Here is a 16,723-nt window from a genome sequence, read left to right as displayed (position 1 = left end):
CAGCAGGAAGTCCTTTGCATGGTAGTCTTTTTCCCATTTCACAGATTGTTTATTTGCATGTACCTTCTTGTGTTATACTAACTAAATCTTAATTACTTGGCTCAGAAATTCAGTGGCCAGAGAAGTTCTAAGAAGCTGAAATTCTGTGGAGTTCTATGGTTTTAATTTTCTTTTTGTTTAAGTCATTGAGAATAACAAGTGAGTGTGCTTTCATATCTTAATACTGCTTTTCTCTGAAGGTATCACAATGATCTACTAATTTTTTGTGCCTTCAAGCCATAGTATTAAAGAGGAAAGGACAACCCTCAAACTGTTCAGAGGTTTGGCTCAAATACTTATCCAAGCCTCTCTGGTCTGGAAATCTTAGAACAACTGCCTTTTTGTATATTCTGTGAAAATTTTTCCAATTCATTGTTTTGTCATATCTTTAATGACCTATGAGAATACCCTTTATAATGGTGAATGTTTTGCTTCCAATCCCTGTGAAAAATGTGGAGTATGGGGGAAAAAAAGCTGCATAACAATTTACCTATTAAGAATGGACTTTTTTTTCCTCAACAGATTTTCTTCTTAAAGATTTTTCCATTCTTTGTTCAGTATCCCATTTAGAAAAGATGAATATGTAGTTACAGTCAAGTTTGACAATAATAATTACCAAAAGTTTTTCAGTAAGTTTAGCTTGGAAAAAAACCTGTTTTACAGTTTTCATATTAGAAGTCATCTGAACCCTGAAAGTTCATGCTTTTGTGTCACAGTTTGACATAAAAAAAACTTTTCAGAGAATGGGAGGATTACATAGGTTGGAAGGGACGTTCACAGGCTGTCTACATCCCTCTCCTGCTCAAAGGAAGTCCCCATAGGTCAGTTGCTCAGACCTTCTCCAGCCTAGTTTTTAGTATCTCCAAGGGTGGAGATTCCAGAGCTGCTCTGGCCAGCCTGTTCTAGTGTTTGAACACCCTCATAGTAGGAAAACCAAAAGAAACCAAAAAAAACCCAAAGAGACCCCAAAAAATCCCAAACCCAACCAAAACATGTTTTCCTTCTATCAAGTCAGATATAAGGACTCTTTTTGCAACTTGTGCCTTTCACTTCTCATCCTTCTGCTGTGCACCTCTGAGAAGTCATCTCTGCACCCCCCTATTGGGTAGCTGCAGACCAGGAGATGCCTGCGTTTTGCGCCTCTCCCTGTACGATGTGCGTCCCAAGCCCTGACCGTGCTGGCAGTCCGCTGGACTTGGCTGCTGTTTGTCAGGCCTTTGTACTGGAGAGACCAAAACTGGACACAGGACTTCAGATGCCATCTTGTTAAGGGCTGAGTAGATTGGGGGGGGGGGAGGGGGATCACTTCCTTGACCTCCTGGCTACACTCTTGCTAATCCAGCCTGGGATGGGGTTAGCCTTTGCCATGAGAGTGCCGTGCTGACTGGTGTTGAACCTGTTATCCGCCAGGACACACAGGTCCTTTTCTGGAAAACTGCCTTCCAGCCAGTTGTCTCCCAGCCTGTACTGGTGATTAGGTTATTCCATCCCCAAAGCAGGACTTAATCTCTGTCGAATCCTTTGACGTCCCAGTCAGCCCATTTCTATATCCTATTGAGGTCCCTTTTGAATAGCAGCCCTGCAACTTTTGGGGATTTTTGATGACTTAAATACAAAGGAGCTGTGTATCTAAACAATCACATAATTAAGGTAATTGATTTTACTAATTCATTTTACATTTTAATTATTAATAATAATGGTTAACAGAAAGGTCACAATTTAAATGAAATCAATAAACTGGTGATTTTGATTAATTTCTGATGCTAAATGTAACAAATAATTCAAAGCTAGTAATGGGACTGACACTAAAAGCAGTTGCTTTTTATATGTTTTTTGGGCAGGGGGTGGAGAAATTTAAGAATCTAGGTTTTTTTTCCATGTATGGCTCCAGTAAGGTTCTATCCAGGATAATACGTTTTTACGTGATCATGGACACAGATGTCCATAAAGCCCAAGTATTTATAGGGTGGGGGATGTAATCACCAGTAGGAGTTTTCACATCTCAGCACATACCTCCTTTTGATTTTCAGTTTTTAAATCACCTTTTTAGAAAAATATTGCAGATGCAATTTTCATATATGAGTACATATTCCAGCATTGTTTTCCTTTTGTTCTTGCTTCATTTCTTAGACATAAGGAATTACAGTTCCTAACTGGAATTGCCAGTGTTCCAGCTTGTGCCATTTACCTCTTCGGGCATGATGGCATCAGGTATACAGTTGGACTTGATGATCTTTGAGGTCTCTTCCAACCATAACGATTCTATGATTCAGAACAAGTCTGGTTCCATCCTCTCTGTACCTTCCCTTTAGGCAGTGAGGTACAACAAAAATATTTAATTAGCCCAAAATAGCTCATTATAAAATGCCTGGTTGCTAATTCAGCTTTCACTGACAATACCAAACTCTTTAAAACCTGAAAAGTCTTTGAGGATGTGTCCTTAATCTCAGATAAGTTTCTACTGCAGGCTTAGAAATGGAGTCTTACACAGGTGTGGTCTTAAATTAGGAAAATGAAAAAACAAGCTAAATAGAAGGTAGCTCCTTCTCCCCCTGCTCCTTCCCCATTCCTCTCCTAGGACAGTAAACTGAAAAGACAGTTTTGGAGATGGTCGCTTTCCCATTAATCCAGCATTCCCTTCTGCTCCAGCAATAAAGGGATGATACCGGATTAGACATCCAGATACCTTACGTGATTTAGTAAACAGGATGCGAGAAGAATAACCTTACAAATCCAGTATGAGAATAAGCAGGAAAAGCAAGACCAAAGCCTACAAAAATGCTTTGAATAGTTAGCAGAAATGGCAGTTGAATACTCTGACTGCCTTATAGTAAGAAAAGAAAAAAATTAATGCAGCATATTTTAGTTGTTCCTTATTAAGAAAATTCCTTCTTAAAACAATACTTTTAGACCAAAATAAAGCTTTTCATGTGGCTGTTACTTCAGGCTTTTCAGTGTGCCAGGTTCTACTCTGTAAGTGACAGAAGTGTATATCCCCTTTCTAGCCATGGATTTTATGGCTGTAGACTCTGAGCTAGTGCTGGAACGTAAGCCGCCCACCAGAGCTCTTTGGGGTTCATTCTAATCTGCACTGGCTACAAGGGAAGCAGTATTTTTTGTATTTTTTTAACAAACATAGCTTTTTGTTATGAAAATACTTAACTTTTTGCAATTTCAAATTAAAGTAAGCATGGTTATTTTAAATTAACGTAAGAGACTCAAATTTCTGTAATTGTTTAAAAACTAAACAGCCTATTAGAAAAAGTAACTTGTGAAAACATCCAGGTTTTGAGTACTGTGATGATTTTGATACTGAGTAGATACTATGAACAGTATTTGACAATACATATCTTAAACTTTTTAAATGTATTTAGTTTTTTTTAAAAAAAATCCATCCTAATATATGACTGATAAACAGCTAGAAAGATCTTTTAAGTGTTATGACTATTTTTACTATTACCATAAACTGTTAAAAGGGTTAAATTTCCATTTACTGCTTGCAACCCTTTCCCTAAAACTCAGCCTTAAATAGCCCAAGAAATATTTATTGTATCCTCAAGTGAAACTTAAATACCTTTCCTCTTTTATAATTTCTGAATGACCCAGCAAGGGCTCTAGTAAAGCTTTACTGAACCAAGCTGCTAATAGTTATTTAATGTTGTTCTGTAGCCTGAAAGAATCTCAGTAGATTTTTCCTTTTAATCTCTTTGAATTGCAGGCTCATAAACCTCTCTGATGAGCCTGCCAGTGTTTTCTTAGATCCTGCAGTTGAGACAATGGAGCTGCAGAATCCTTTCACCTCTTGTTGTCAGACAAATCCAATAGATGGCAAAGCCAGGCAGGCTGTACTTCTTGTGAATTAAAATTTGTTTTTCCAGTTACGGTAGATGATCAGGTCTTCATAATTTTCCCTATATGTTCAGGAGCGTGTTTCAGAAAGTACAACTCGGTACACAGAGTTCTACAGCTTGAGCAGATGTCACGTACAAGTGAGCCTACCGCATAAGTCAGTACTGGTAACAATACCAGTCTTAAATAACCTCCTCTGGCAAGGGAGTGAAAATCAGACACCGGTTTACTTCAGAGAACCACTAACGAGGGAGTCATGGTTGTAGTAATAATGACGTAGATGAAATAAGGAAAAGCACAAGAAATAGTCGTCACTAACGCACTCTCTGAAAACAGTGAGGCTTGTAGTTCTGCTTAAGCTCCCCAAACTCATACTGGGCTGTGCCTCTTTAAATAAGTGGCTCCATCTGTTTCTGCTGTTGTAAGGTATATTAGATGGGGTAGTGTATTTCGTAGCAGAACTAAAAAATAAAAAAGCTTTGTTCAGCTCTGGAAAATAAGTTTTTCCTGCTTGAACCAGATAAGCAACTAAATGCAGCATACAAAACTGACTGACAAGAGCAGTTACTGGATTATGTGCTAAGTTTGGACCCTTACTCAAGTCAAGAGTACTAATTGAAAATTTACATCTCTTACGATAACCGGTAAGACTCTTTCAGACTTGAGCATCAGACTAGGAATAATGATCTCAGTTCAGGCTGGGAATTGTATAAGTGATTAATTTTGCCTGTTGATTTTTTTATTTTTTTTTTAGATGTTTTTATTTTCCAAATTACAATTGCAGTAATGAATTAGAAAAGCTTGGTTGAAATCCTGTTCCCTGTGCTTCATATTGTACTATGTTTGGAACAGAAGAGAGGGTTGACTTTTCCTCAGCCTTCCTCTTCATTCTTTCTTCATTACTTCAACGGCTGGACTAGATGATCTCAAAAGTCTTTTCCAGCCTAAATGATTCTATGATTCGTGAGTAATTTTACTTCAGGAAGTATGGTAACCTTGTGAATTTGCATCTCAGCAGTTCTCTTCATGGTGGTATATGGTCCATCTGCCCTTTTTGTATTTCCTACCAGTAAGACATGACCTAGACCTCCACCTCCGATCCTATAAAACTTGTTCCAAGTGAAATCCTGCTTCATGAATTCCAAATAGGAAAGCCTGGTTTCTTTTTAATTCATTTTTTTGCTACCTATAAATGAAGTTTAGGAAGAAATCTGTGCTTCCTGCAACCTAAGAGGCCATTTTCCTTTGTGAATTTTTCTTCCCAGTATTAAAAAAAACAAAACCAGGTGAAATAGGAGGCACTTGCCTTTTTCATACTGTTCTCACAGTTGTAGTATTGTCGTCTTTTACCACAGTGGAGAGAAGAACCCGAAGGTAGGTAGGTAGACTTCTTTTTGATCTCTGCCTTTTTTTTTTTTCCTCCCTCAAAAAAGAGGAGGAGGAGTCTTTACTTCACACAAGGCCTGGTCGAAGAAAGGTCTCTGGTTGATTTTGTGGGTGGTTTCAGGACATTCACAGTTCCTCTTCCCATATTTTGTAGCTAGAAGGCTGTAACAGACTAACTCCAAGTAACATTAGAGTTATTTGGCATGAGTTAAGAGCATTTTATTGTATTTTGGATATTTCACGCAGTTAACCAATGTTCTGATCAGGTGTTAAGAAAAATGTTGTTTCTTTGTGTAACTAAAACATTACCTACAGCTCTTGTTTATGTAATTGAGGGCATATACAACTATGAGAATGACTGACTGATAGGTATATCTTCCAGTTTTCTTTCATCATTACACTCCTGCCAATTTTTTTTTCTTTTCTTTTGACAGCAGTAAAGTATTAGGTGTGAGTGGGTTAATTTTCTTTTCATTCTGACCTTTTCATTACAGAAGAGGTGTCCAGCAAAGGTGACGTCAAAGAGGCTGTACTGAATCTGTCATTATTTCCAATATGTCTGACTTGTTTTAATCTCCTTCATTAAAACTAATTTAGATGAGGCTTATTCTCAAGGATATATAACGTAAATTTCAGTTAAAATTATAACAGTCATTTAGTTTGAAAATAAAGACTGGGACTAAATATTTGGTGGTGTGGTTTTTTGTTTGTTGTTTTTTTGTGTTTTTTTTTTTTTCAAACTGGCCTTAAATTTCCTATTTAAAAAGCCAAAATGTAATTATTAACTCTTCCCACCCTGCCACCCCCCCTTACACATAAGGATAGTTAAATTGCAAGTGGTTCATTTCACTACTAATACATTACAATAATACTTCTACCTATGGTACTCTAATTTTAAAACTGATAGAGCCATGGAAGGACAACAATTAAGATGAAAAACTGAAACAACAGGTTGGTTAGATTTTTAAGTTAGTTTAGATAATTAACTATAGAGAAATCTGTGATTTAGCTATTGCTAGGATTATGCTTTCATAGTAGCCTTAAACTTCTTTGCAACAACTTACAAATACTTTGTTGTAAGTTGTAATCTTACTTGTGAATAGGATGCTTTACACAGATAATGTGTGAAATCGACTAATACACTAATGATGTATGTCTACTCTGAGTCACTACTTCACTGATATCCGATACAACCTTTAGAAGAGTAAGGTGGTAGCAATCAGAGGATGATGTTTGGTGATAAAGAAGGAAATACTCGTTACCTGATCAGGTAAAGGTTGGAGATGCACAGTTTTTCTGGGGTATTACCGGAGGAGGTAGCTGCAAAGTGCGTTATTTTTGCTTTTCAGTCCAGAGCAAAGAGCAGTTACATAGAAGCTGGGAACCACTTAGAATACCTACAGTTTAGTGACTAGGTAGGGCAACCTCTGGGCCTCTGACTTTTTCAGCAAGTGCTGAATAAGTAATTCTGGAATAAGAAATTCTTTCACTGCCAACTTACTTTTCATAGAAAGCTGTAGCCAACACTATATGCTCTAGAAAGGTTGATGTTATTAAACTATAAAACTTGCTTAAGAACTCACTGATCGAAGAGAAGGAACGCCTACTTTCTCAGTAACAACCCGATTTAAACCTTAAATAGGCACTAAGCTCCCAAGTCTTGCCAAATCTAAGGCATTTCTGTGTATGAGCTAAAGATCAGCTTTCAGGCGTTTCTGGTTCTTTAAAATACAGCACTTGGGGAGTTCGGAGCTTCAGGTGTCAGGCAGCAGCTGGGAGGTTTTGTGTAGTAAGTGGTGAAGGGTTTATGTCCTTTGGTTTTGGATTTTTTTAATATATATTACCTTTTATGGCTTCACTTGTAACTTTGTTGATAAAATCTTACATTGTCAAGTTAAAGAACTTGGTGTAAACTTTATATACATCAAATATGAGTGTGCTGATAAATTGTAAAAAATAATTTGTGTTTGTATTGTATGGTTTGCATCTGATAATTTCAATTGTATTGTACACTTTTCATTTCATGCTGTACTCGATGTTAGAAAGATCTAGGAGATCCAATGGCAACAGATCTCATGGGTGCAGGCCAGAACTGACCTTCTTTCTGTGCTGAGAGACTCCTTGTCAGAAAAGAACACTTGGACTAGTCTTCCCCTAAAAGTGTTTTCATTTATCTTTTGTTAGGAATATCTTTTTGCAGGAATCTTGGTGTTCTTACACACAACCCTAACATTTCTGTGGTGCTTATGGGTGTTTTTTCATTTGGCTTCTCCTTTCTAAAGGAGAATGGGTTGCCAGCCTAAGAGAGATGGCCGGGGTCTCCATCTGTGGAGATATTTAAAATCTGACTGGAGGTGGTCCTGGGCAACTGGCTGTACCAGACCCTGTTTGTGCAGGAGGGTTTGATTAGGTGATCTTGAGAGGTCCCTTCTGACCTCAGCCATTCTGTGATTTTATGAAAAGTACAGGCAAGCAGACAGACACCATTTCAGCTGGTGGAATTGTAGTTACAGCCAGGCTTTTTTAAAAGGTATTTATATCAAAACACAAGTTTGCCCTTAATTTCACATAATTGTTTGGGATGTGCAAAAGTACTGGTTTCAGTAGTGTCATAATTTCGGTAATACATCTTCACTATTTACTTCTGGCTATAGTAGGGCATTTTCCAGCTTATGCAGAGATATGGAAACTAAAATTTTTAAGAACTGGCTTTTTAATGGATAATGTGGTGTACATATGACTCTCTAGTAGGAACCATTCGGTAATACATCTTCACTATTTACTTCTCCTGGCTATAGTAGGGCATGTTCCAGCTTATGCAGAGATATGGGTTCGGTAATACATCTTCACTATTTACTTCTGGCTATAGTAGGGCATTTTCCAGCTTATGCAGAGATATGGAAACTAAAATTTTTAAGAACTGGCTTTTTAATGGATAATGTGGTGTACATATGACTCTCTAGTAGGAACCAGATTGACTGATAGGTATATAAAACTATTAATTTTTCAGAAAGAAATAAGGACTGTTATGTTTTCAGGGTTGAACATCTGTTATGTTTTCTTTATAGAAGATAATCTGACAAAAGAATGGCCACTACATGCACAAATTTATCTTGAGGATATGTCCTGGAATGAAGGTATGAGTGCCTTACTACATGTTCCCAGTGCCTTTCACTGTCACTGCAAATGTTTTCTGTTTTTTCTGCATCTTGTACCATTATATTGTCTTATTGTAAGTTCTACTTTTTTATTTTCCTGATATTTAGCTGTTCTGTTCTCTGTGATCACTTGAATTAGGACTTAACTTTCTGTGATACTCATTTTGCATTCTTTCTTCATCTTCCCCCTCCCACCCCCATGCTTACAGTACCACTTTTCACCTAGCTCTCTTCTTGTAGTATAATTGAGTATTTAGATTTCCAGATTCTTCCCAAATCTCTCATACATCTTCTTGCTCTTTCTGTGATGGTAGAATGCAGGTGTTTTCATACAGCTTTGTTTTTTCATCTGACAGTGTGTTACTTCCCTCCTTTCTATTACTCAAGCTTTTATCATTCACTTGTGAATGGCAGATTTATTTATTTATTTATTTAACTTTTTTTTTTAACTGTGAGGGGAATATCCTATCTACTTTCCTTTCTTCTGTTGCATTTCTATTTCCTGGTTAGCAGTCTGTTTTGGAACTGTCCTTGATCTGTCATAGGTATGACTAACACCCCTTAGTTTTTTCTTTTAGTTCCTGTTTCATTGATGTGAACCTTTTTATTATTTGCTTTTTTTAAAGAGACTACACTGACCCTGGCTGTTTGGCATAAGAATGCCTCACAGTCACTGAAATATTTTATGAGTATAGTTATTTTTTGAGCAACAAATGATAGCACAGGTACTGGTACTTACAATCCAGCAGTGGGTAGTCACTTGTTAAGAGCAGCTTTGTGAAGAAAATCCAAAATAAATTCTTGATTCTTCTCAAGCACTAAAGGCTTTTTGTTTTGTTTTTTTTTGGCAGATGAACAATGTTATACTCTGTCATGTCGATGTGGTGGGAATTACACTGTCTTCAGGAGTGAAACCAAGGATGTATCTTCGGTTTGTTGTGACACGTGTTCACTTGTTATCGAGATCCTTCAATGATTGTTTCAATCAAGCACATTAAGAGTTACAAACTTTTAAAAAGACTGGACAAACATGGGACAGCATGTGCTAAAGAAATGTATATTAAAGAAAAGGGGAGCACTACATGACCAAGTTCAGTCAGGCTTAAAAAAGGAAATATGCCTGCAGAGCTATGTTAGCAAATGGGCATGAGGCTTGTGGGTTTTTTTCCCTTCCACAGCTAAAGAGCTAGTTATTAAAAACCTCCAGAACAGAACACTAAGTTCTGTACAACTGGAATACATCTCATGAGCTAAATGACATTTCTTTCCCAGCAAACAAGGGAGTAGCTCCTTTCAATCTCAGTCTCTATCAACTCTACCTTGGGCCCTACCTCTTAGGTTAAATCCTTTTAACAGCTCAGATGACAAAATTTAATCAGGAAGCACACATGTGAGAATGCTTTGAAGATAATGAAGAGTAAGGTGTATTAATGGGAAACAGGAACATTTTCTATTTCTATGCTAAATATTTAACTTCATTAAATCCTCACAAGAACTTGAGCCTTCGGAAGAGGTGGCAGAGTCTCGCAGATCAAACAGGCGAGTTGTCTCAGTACCAAGTAGCAGGTTCTGTGCTTATAGCCCTGGACCATGGCAGTGCATCTACATTACCTTTTCAGCTTGGAGCAGGAGCACGTTTTGAATTGACTCTCTCCAGCATCTGAACAAATGCAGTCTTCATTCCTTAGATGAAGACTAACCAGGAGGCTGTGCTCTGACCACTACTGGGCATACAGTCCACTGGGCCAAACTAGGGCCAGTTTAAGGAGAACCCCACAAAACACATGTAAGGGACTAGCAGATCCAGACCCCCCGTTACTGTTTTCAGTTGCAGTCCTAGCATGCCACACTACTTGCTAATACCGGCATAGCCTATGTGTGGCTCTGGATGTGTGACAGCGTAATAGTGCATTGTGCCTTTTTCATCCCTTGTTAACAGTCAATGCTAACCTTGGCTTGTAGTAAAAACCAAAACTTTCTAATAAATCCGAGCACTTACTGTGAATAGCCAGAGGAAACAGAGTAAGAGGCATATCATTTTTGTTGATGACAGCAGTATATCATTCCCACTTACAAGTTAGATGTAATCTCAGGAAGAGACATCTTTGTCAAGTAATACTTGTGTTTATTCTAAACAAAAATAGTTCCATTGATTTTAGTAGAAAATATTATGAAAGCTGGCAATAGTCACTTAATCTTTTAATCATCAAGAAATCTATGGCCATTGGGGCTTGCACGTAGAAATCCAAAGTCATTCAGAGGCCATATCTGTAAAATAAAATACAGTTACAAGAGATTTTAATCACAACTCAAAGTTCAGTATTTTCATTTGTGATGTTGTAATCATTTAATAAACTGCATAATTTTTTAGCTCTTTGGTTGCCAGGGTATATGAATTTTCTCACCTGTGTGTTTCTTTTACTAGGAGTAATAAATACTATGTATCAGGAGGAATCATCATTCTGTAGTGGCCAGAGACAGCATTAATTTATATGCAGCATGCTTTGCTATGGAGAGCCTCACAAATTACATAATTTTTTTCAGCCTTGGAAATAAGTACTTTCCTAGAAAATATCTTTCAAATTGAAAGTTTTCTAGCTTGTAAATAAAAGACAAAGTATGTATTTTTGATCTGTCTAGGAGAAGAAGGAATACCACGAACGTTACCTCCCAGTGAAGGTAGTTGTGCAAGGTATACATTTGTATTTTCAAGATGGGCATTTGAACTGCAAACAGCAAACAGCAAACCTTAGAAAAAAATTCCACAGGCTTACAGGTGAGCTTATACCATGCAAACAGGTATAAAGGAGTGGAGTGCCTGCCATCATCAGGGGCTCTCAACCAAGGGGCTCGTCTGAGAAGGGGACTACTATGTAGAAAAAGAGGGAGCACAAATCATGACCAAGTACAAGCACAAGGGCCAGAGAAGGATGCTCACCAGTAAGAAAAAACTTTCTCTCCAGAAATTAACTATATAGCTGTTCATACTACAGAATGCTCCTAGGAGTACTTTGCTCTGAACAGTCACTGATTACATGTAGGCTGGTCTTGGATGCAAAAATAAAAGTAATAGGGAACCAAGGACATTCTTTTACACTTTGTCCTTTGTCTCCCTTGACTACCTCTCTCTTCGCAACACGTTCTTTCAAAGATGGCACGAGGGGATTAAGAGATGATGTTGAAGAATGAATGCCCTCTGTGCCTCTAATCCCATAAAAACCTCACAGCCCCTGCTCAAGATGAAGCAACCTAAACAGAGAAAGACAATGCACTACCTTGTTCCCAAAGCATGATAGTACGATGTTTATCTCGCTCATTTTTCCTTAGAATTTGATCTTAAGGAAGGTACGCAGTCACCTTCCAGGAACAGCAACTCACTCTTTGAGTTCATGGAACAGCCACGGCACAGAAGGAGCCTTTGCTGCTTTCTGTGTAGAGTGAAAAAAGTGAGTTTCTCAGTTTCAAAGCATAGTGCCAAGGTTCAGTATTTCAAACCCCATGATTTGTCCCCAGCACTAAAGACCATGACAGAAGAGGTCGATAAGGATGTGCGTAGCAAGACGTAGCATCACCTTACTACTGGACTGGGACCGTACACTGCTAGAAGCTCCCTAGACTTGCCTTTGTCAGGCTCCTCGCAGCACTGTGCGAAGTTGCCATCAGTTGGATTGTGCCCGGGCCCTTGGGAAGACAGAAGGATGAGTCATTCTCAGGACCTCAAGTTCTGTGGATCTGAAAAAGGCTCAAAGCTCTCTTGTGCAGGTATCTTAGAAAATACATGTCTCTTGGCATGTGCAGTTAGGGAAGAGCATGAGGAACATCTGCTGATACACAGAAATGCACTGAGGTAACGTCTTGTCTCTATTTGCATATTGACCAGTGAGCTATTTTAAGTTCCACACAAATATATACAGATACAAACCAACAACAGAAGGATATTTGTGATCTTGGTTAGAAGCAAAGCTGCCGAATTCAAGGCTCTCCAGAGGGGCTGTGCTGGCTGCAGGCTGGGTGTCAAGTCTTTGTTTGGCCTCAAAGGCAGACAGGAGTTAAAGGGAATAGGAATATCCCATATTACAAATCTAAGCTGATCTGAGTAAAGGCCCGGAGAAGGAAGTTTCTTAGGCCAGTTGCTACAGCACAAATTTCATTTCAGGCAACTCAAATCACACCTATTGCAACTTGACTTTCTTTCAGTGAAAGTAATGAAATTTGTTTTAAATATTGTTTTGACAATTTAGTTTCAAATTCATCACAGTAATCTTAGTGGTAGAGTCAGAATGAAAATGACATTTTATCTAGTCTGCATGCAGGAGAGAATGTGAGAAACAATACTCATGGTTAGAAAGGAGATGGAAGAAGCTTTCCCTGTGAAACAAAGACATGCCACTGTGTGTAGTAATTCCCGAGTCTTTTAAAGTTATGACAGAAGTTGACTGTGACTTGTTCGTTCAAACTGGCTAGTCCAATTAGCAGCAATTTCCCCTTGCCCTCTTCAGTTTGGCCTACATAGATCTGATCTGATGGATGGGGGATAAATGGGGCTAACTAACTAGCTCTTTTGAAGATACGCTACAGGTCTGTTTCTGACATGGAGCCTAAGTCCAGGGAATGCACAGGATATCCTACCTAGGAGAGGATGAAGCATGAGGTTTTTACTGAATTTGCAGCTACTTTGATTTCAGTGGCCTTTTTATGGAATGAACTTGTCTCTCAGAGTGGCAGTTCATACGGTGGCAGGGAAGAAAAGGGGCAAATACAACCAAGTATCATTATTTCTGTATAGGTTAAAAACTGGTGCACTAACATTGACTGAGAATCTTAGGTCTGAACTTCAGAGATAAGCTACAGAGAGAATTAACATCTATGTTTTGCCAGGAATAGGTTGCCTAAATAAACTTGGTACAAGCTCATTCTCATCTGTTGAAATCCATTACTTCCAAATTAGATTTGATTTTTTGTGTCCATTACTAAAAATGTAACTTAGCATTCAAAGGCACCGTTACATCGGCTTCTCCAAAATCCACTTTAGGATAAAGCCGCGTGTTTAAGATAAAGCCACAAGCTTCCATTCTCAAGGCAGTAAAAGATTTTTCATTAAAGAGAAGCCAAACCTCTAGCAGACTACATGAAAAAGCATACAGAGGTTCCTTGGCCAGCGGTCTACTAATTAGCTACCACTATGCAGACTCGCTGTATTCTGCTGCCTTTCACTGTAATGTTCAATAGCAACACACAATAGCCAGATCACTGTATTCTAAAGTGAATTACCATAAACAACCCAAACTATAAACACTCATTTGAAGAATAAACTCATTTTTGCTTTTGTTAGGCACCATATACTTAAATCTCATTAAAATGTTAATAATCACTACTCTATGCACCATCATAAAACAACTGCTATAAAATTTGGTTAAATAATTGTTTTGATTAAGTATCAAGTGATTGCATACTATCTTTTTAAACAGACAATATTCTGGAGTCCTAAAGTACTTCTTCAATATGTAATATCTGTGTGTAAGTTCCATTCATTTTACAAAGTTTACTGCTTGCTAAATTTAGGGTTCAGTCCTGTCAGTCACTTCGTTAAAGTCCCTCCAACATCCTCCTTGTTGGGGTAAAAACTGGACACAAATTTATTGCTGTGGAGAGATACTGTGAATAATTATGTCTGTCTACATACATAGGTTCTTAATATATACATTATTTGCTAACAGTCCCCTTAAAGTAATAATCAGCAGTTTTTCTGTACTAGCACATCAGTTGGATAACTTTTTTTTTTTCCAGTTGCATTATTAATACCACACTCTTATTAAGAGGGCTGTCAGCATATTAGCATCATTTGTATTTTAGCAGTTAATAATCCAAGCTAAAACTTGGGTCATAAAAATAGGCCTATTTAGAATCAGCATTTTTTCCTCTGTGGTACATGAGAAAGCAAATAATACAGAGAGCACTCAAACACTAGGGAAGAATTCAAAGCAAATGTTATCCTGAAAAAACAGAGGTCAGACAAAACTTGGTGCTGGGGCTGAGTGGGACATGTTATTTGAGGTTTAGTAAGCAATTACTGATTATGGTCAATAGCTGCAAGGGTTTTTTTAGAAGTCTCAAGTTGTGTTCATAAAAACTGTAAATTAAGTTTATAAAACTTTGTTAAATTGTTAAATCTTCCCTGTGCATGTAATACAGCTGTGCTAAATTATTTTTTTGTGGATGTGTTGCAATACATGGAGAACAGTCTTCAAAACTTTTCTTTATTGCTCTGAATGGCACCATTTTAAATCTAGCTTTCTAAAAGCTGATGCGTAAGTCTAATACATAATCTCTTGTTTCTTAGATTAAGCTTTTTATGGAGAGGAAACTGTGTATTTCTTCTTTTTGGTAAATGAGTAAATTAATAATACAGATAATACGAAAAAGTAATTTAGTGTGAAGTAAAGCTGTAGAATTGTTGAAACAGAAGGGAAAGGAACCATGGAGGTTTATACAATACAATATTAATTCAAAGCATTTTTTTAAATAAAAATGTGACGGACAATTACGGTGGCACAAATTTGACTTTACTGTTAAGGCTTTTTCACAGACTTAGTTTAAAAATCAGCAAGGCCTGTATGCAGGTCCTAGAAAGACAATCTTTTCCTCCATTTTGTTTTTTGAACTATGGAACCTATGCTTCTCAAATTACAACAGTAAAACGTGGAGCTGCCCTTTTTTACCATTATGCAGAGGCAAGAATCAAATTAAGGACGGAATGTATATCCATGCAGTAGGGTGTATGTGTGTGTGTATGTTGGTGTTTTTAGCAAGTCTAGATTTGCTTGCAAAATAATTCATTCAGTTTTCAGAAGCAGTGACTGCTCAAAGAGTGCTGCTCAAAAAACAAGTCCTCCCTTAAAAAAAAAAAAAACACCACCATTGTTGAATTATCCTTTTACAGCAAGTGGCCGGTATGTTCAAGCTTTCCTTTACATTTGCTTTGGCCAGCCAGTTAAGGAGGCAAGTTTTAATACCCAACACCCAGGCATTAAAAATATATTACTGCAACTATTTTTAGATACTATAAATATATATACCTTAAAACAAATGCGTCCTCTTATCAGTCCATATGGAACAGGTCCATAGCACCTGGAATCTGTAGAATTCCTGAGATTATCACCTTCTAACCAAACGTGTCCTTTAGGCACCTATGATTAAGCAAGATTGAAATGTAGAAAGAAATAGAATAGAATGGTATTAAGCATAGTTTGCCTTACAATATATTTTCTGATTTCTGTGTTCTGTATTTCATGACTGTATAATGAACTAATTTTTTATTGAATCTAGTAAGACACAGTGCCAGATTTGGAGAGATGAGAAGGAGTGCTCCAAAGTATCTGTTCTATCATGTGCTCAAAAACCAATGGTTTGCAACAAAAAATCCAAAATGAAGATGTAAGAGGTTAGACCAATGTGACAGGGTCATTAATTTAATAGACTTCAAAAGAGGTCATTAGGATGTTGACTGAAAATCTGCCCTCCTGTCGCAGTAACAGCATGAACAGGGCAGCCACACACTCATCAACATCCTGGGGCCAGCACCAAGGCTAGACCTGTTAGTAGATTCATGATGAACTAACTGGTAATTGATTGTGACATCAATTACGAATAATCTCATCATTTTATGGGAGTAGGCTTGTCAAAGTTCTAATTAAGATCACAGTTCATTCTATGTGCAGGCAGAATCCACAACACATTATATTGCAATAATGATGATCACAAAACAGCAAATCCCTTTTTATAATTTGAAAATTAATGATGGTGACCTTATACTATATGACAAAGACCTTTCATTGCCTATATATATTATGCATTAACTATATTACATACCATGGATTCATGGCATTCGCTGACGGACTCAATGACAAAATGAGAAATAGCAACATAACTGTATTAGTTACCTAAATAAGAGTATAAAGCTTTCATATATGAAAAAGTTGCTGCTGTAAGTCTTAAACTAAGATTTCTGCCTGGAATATACAACACTCTTTTGATAGGGTTTTTTAAAACCATTTCAGATATAAGTAACCTCTTACAAGTTACCAAATAAAATATTTAATAATTATTTTTCTAATCTGTGTTTCTAAAATGCTAAACCAGGCTGAAAATTTAAAAGTAGCAACATATTCACAATCTAGGTAATATTTAACATGAACTTCAAGTTAACATACATTTTTCCAAAACCAAATATGTACTTGAAACATTACTATGCCCACAATTCAGAGAAAAAAAAAAAAAAAGGAAACAAAATA

The 16,723-nt window shown here is 37.3% G+C and overlaps 2 protein-coding genes across 2 annotated transcripts in view; one reads left to right on the top strand and one right to left on the bottom strand.

Annotated features, from left to right (window-relative positions):
- The window catches only part of DNAJC24 (DnaJ (Hsp40) homolog, subfamily C, member 24), a 35,783-nt gene extending 26,375 nt beyond the window's left edge, over positions 1–9,408 (top strand). The window contains exons 3-4 of the mRNA XM_009701963.1: positions 8,343–8,411; positions 9,284–9,408. Of these exons, the coding sequence (XP_009700265.1) occupies positions 8,343–8,411; positions 9,284–9,408 (194 nt within the window). The remainder of the gene's footprint in view (positions 1–8,342; positions 8,412–9,283) is intronic.
- A 1,223-nt stretch (positions 9,409–10,631) lies between these two features.
- Positions 10,632–15,619, bottom strand: LOC104163078 (mitochondrial inner membrane protease subunit 1-like; the record flags this gene model as incomplete). Its single annotated transcript, XM_009701964.1, has 2 exons — positions 10,632–10,700; positions 15,509–15,619. Coding segments are annotated over 2 exons (180 nt in total), but the record flags the coding sequence as incomplete, so codon positions are not given.
- Positions 15,620–16,723: the final 1,104 nt, after the last annotated feature.

The sequence above is a fragment of the Cariama cristata genome, unplaced genomic scaffold, assembly GCF_000690535.1.
Source record: "Cariama cristata isolate BGI_N322 unplaced genomic scaffold, ASM69053v1 scaffold6966, whole genome shotgun sequence".
Classification (NCBI taxonomy): domain Eukaryota; kingdom Metazoa; phylum Chordata; class Aves; order Cariamiformes; family Cariamidae; genus Cariama; species Cariama cristata.
The sequence above is the reverse complement of the archived record's forward strand: the minus strand, read 5'-3'. Positions and strand labels throughout refer to the sequence as shown.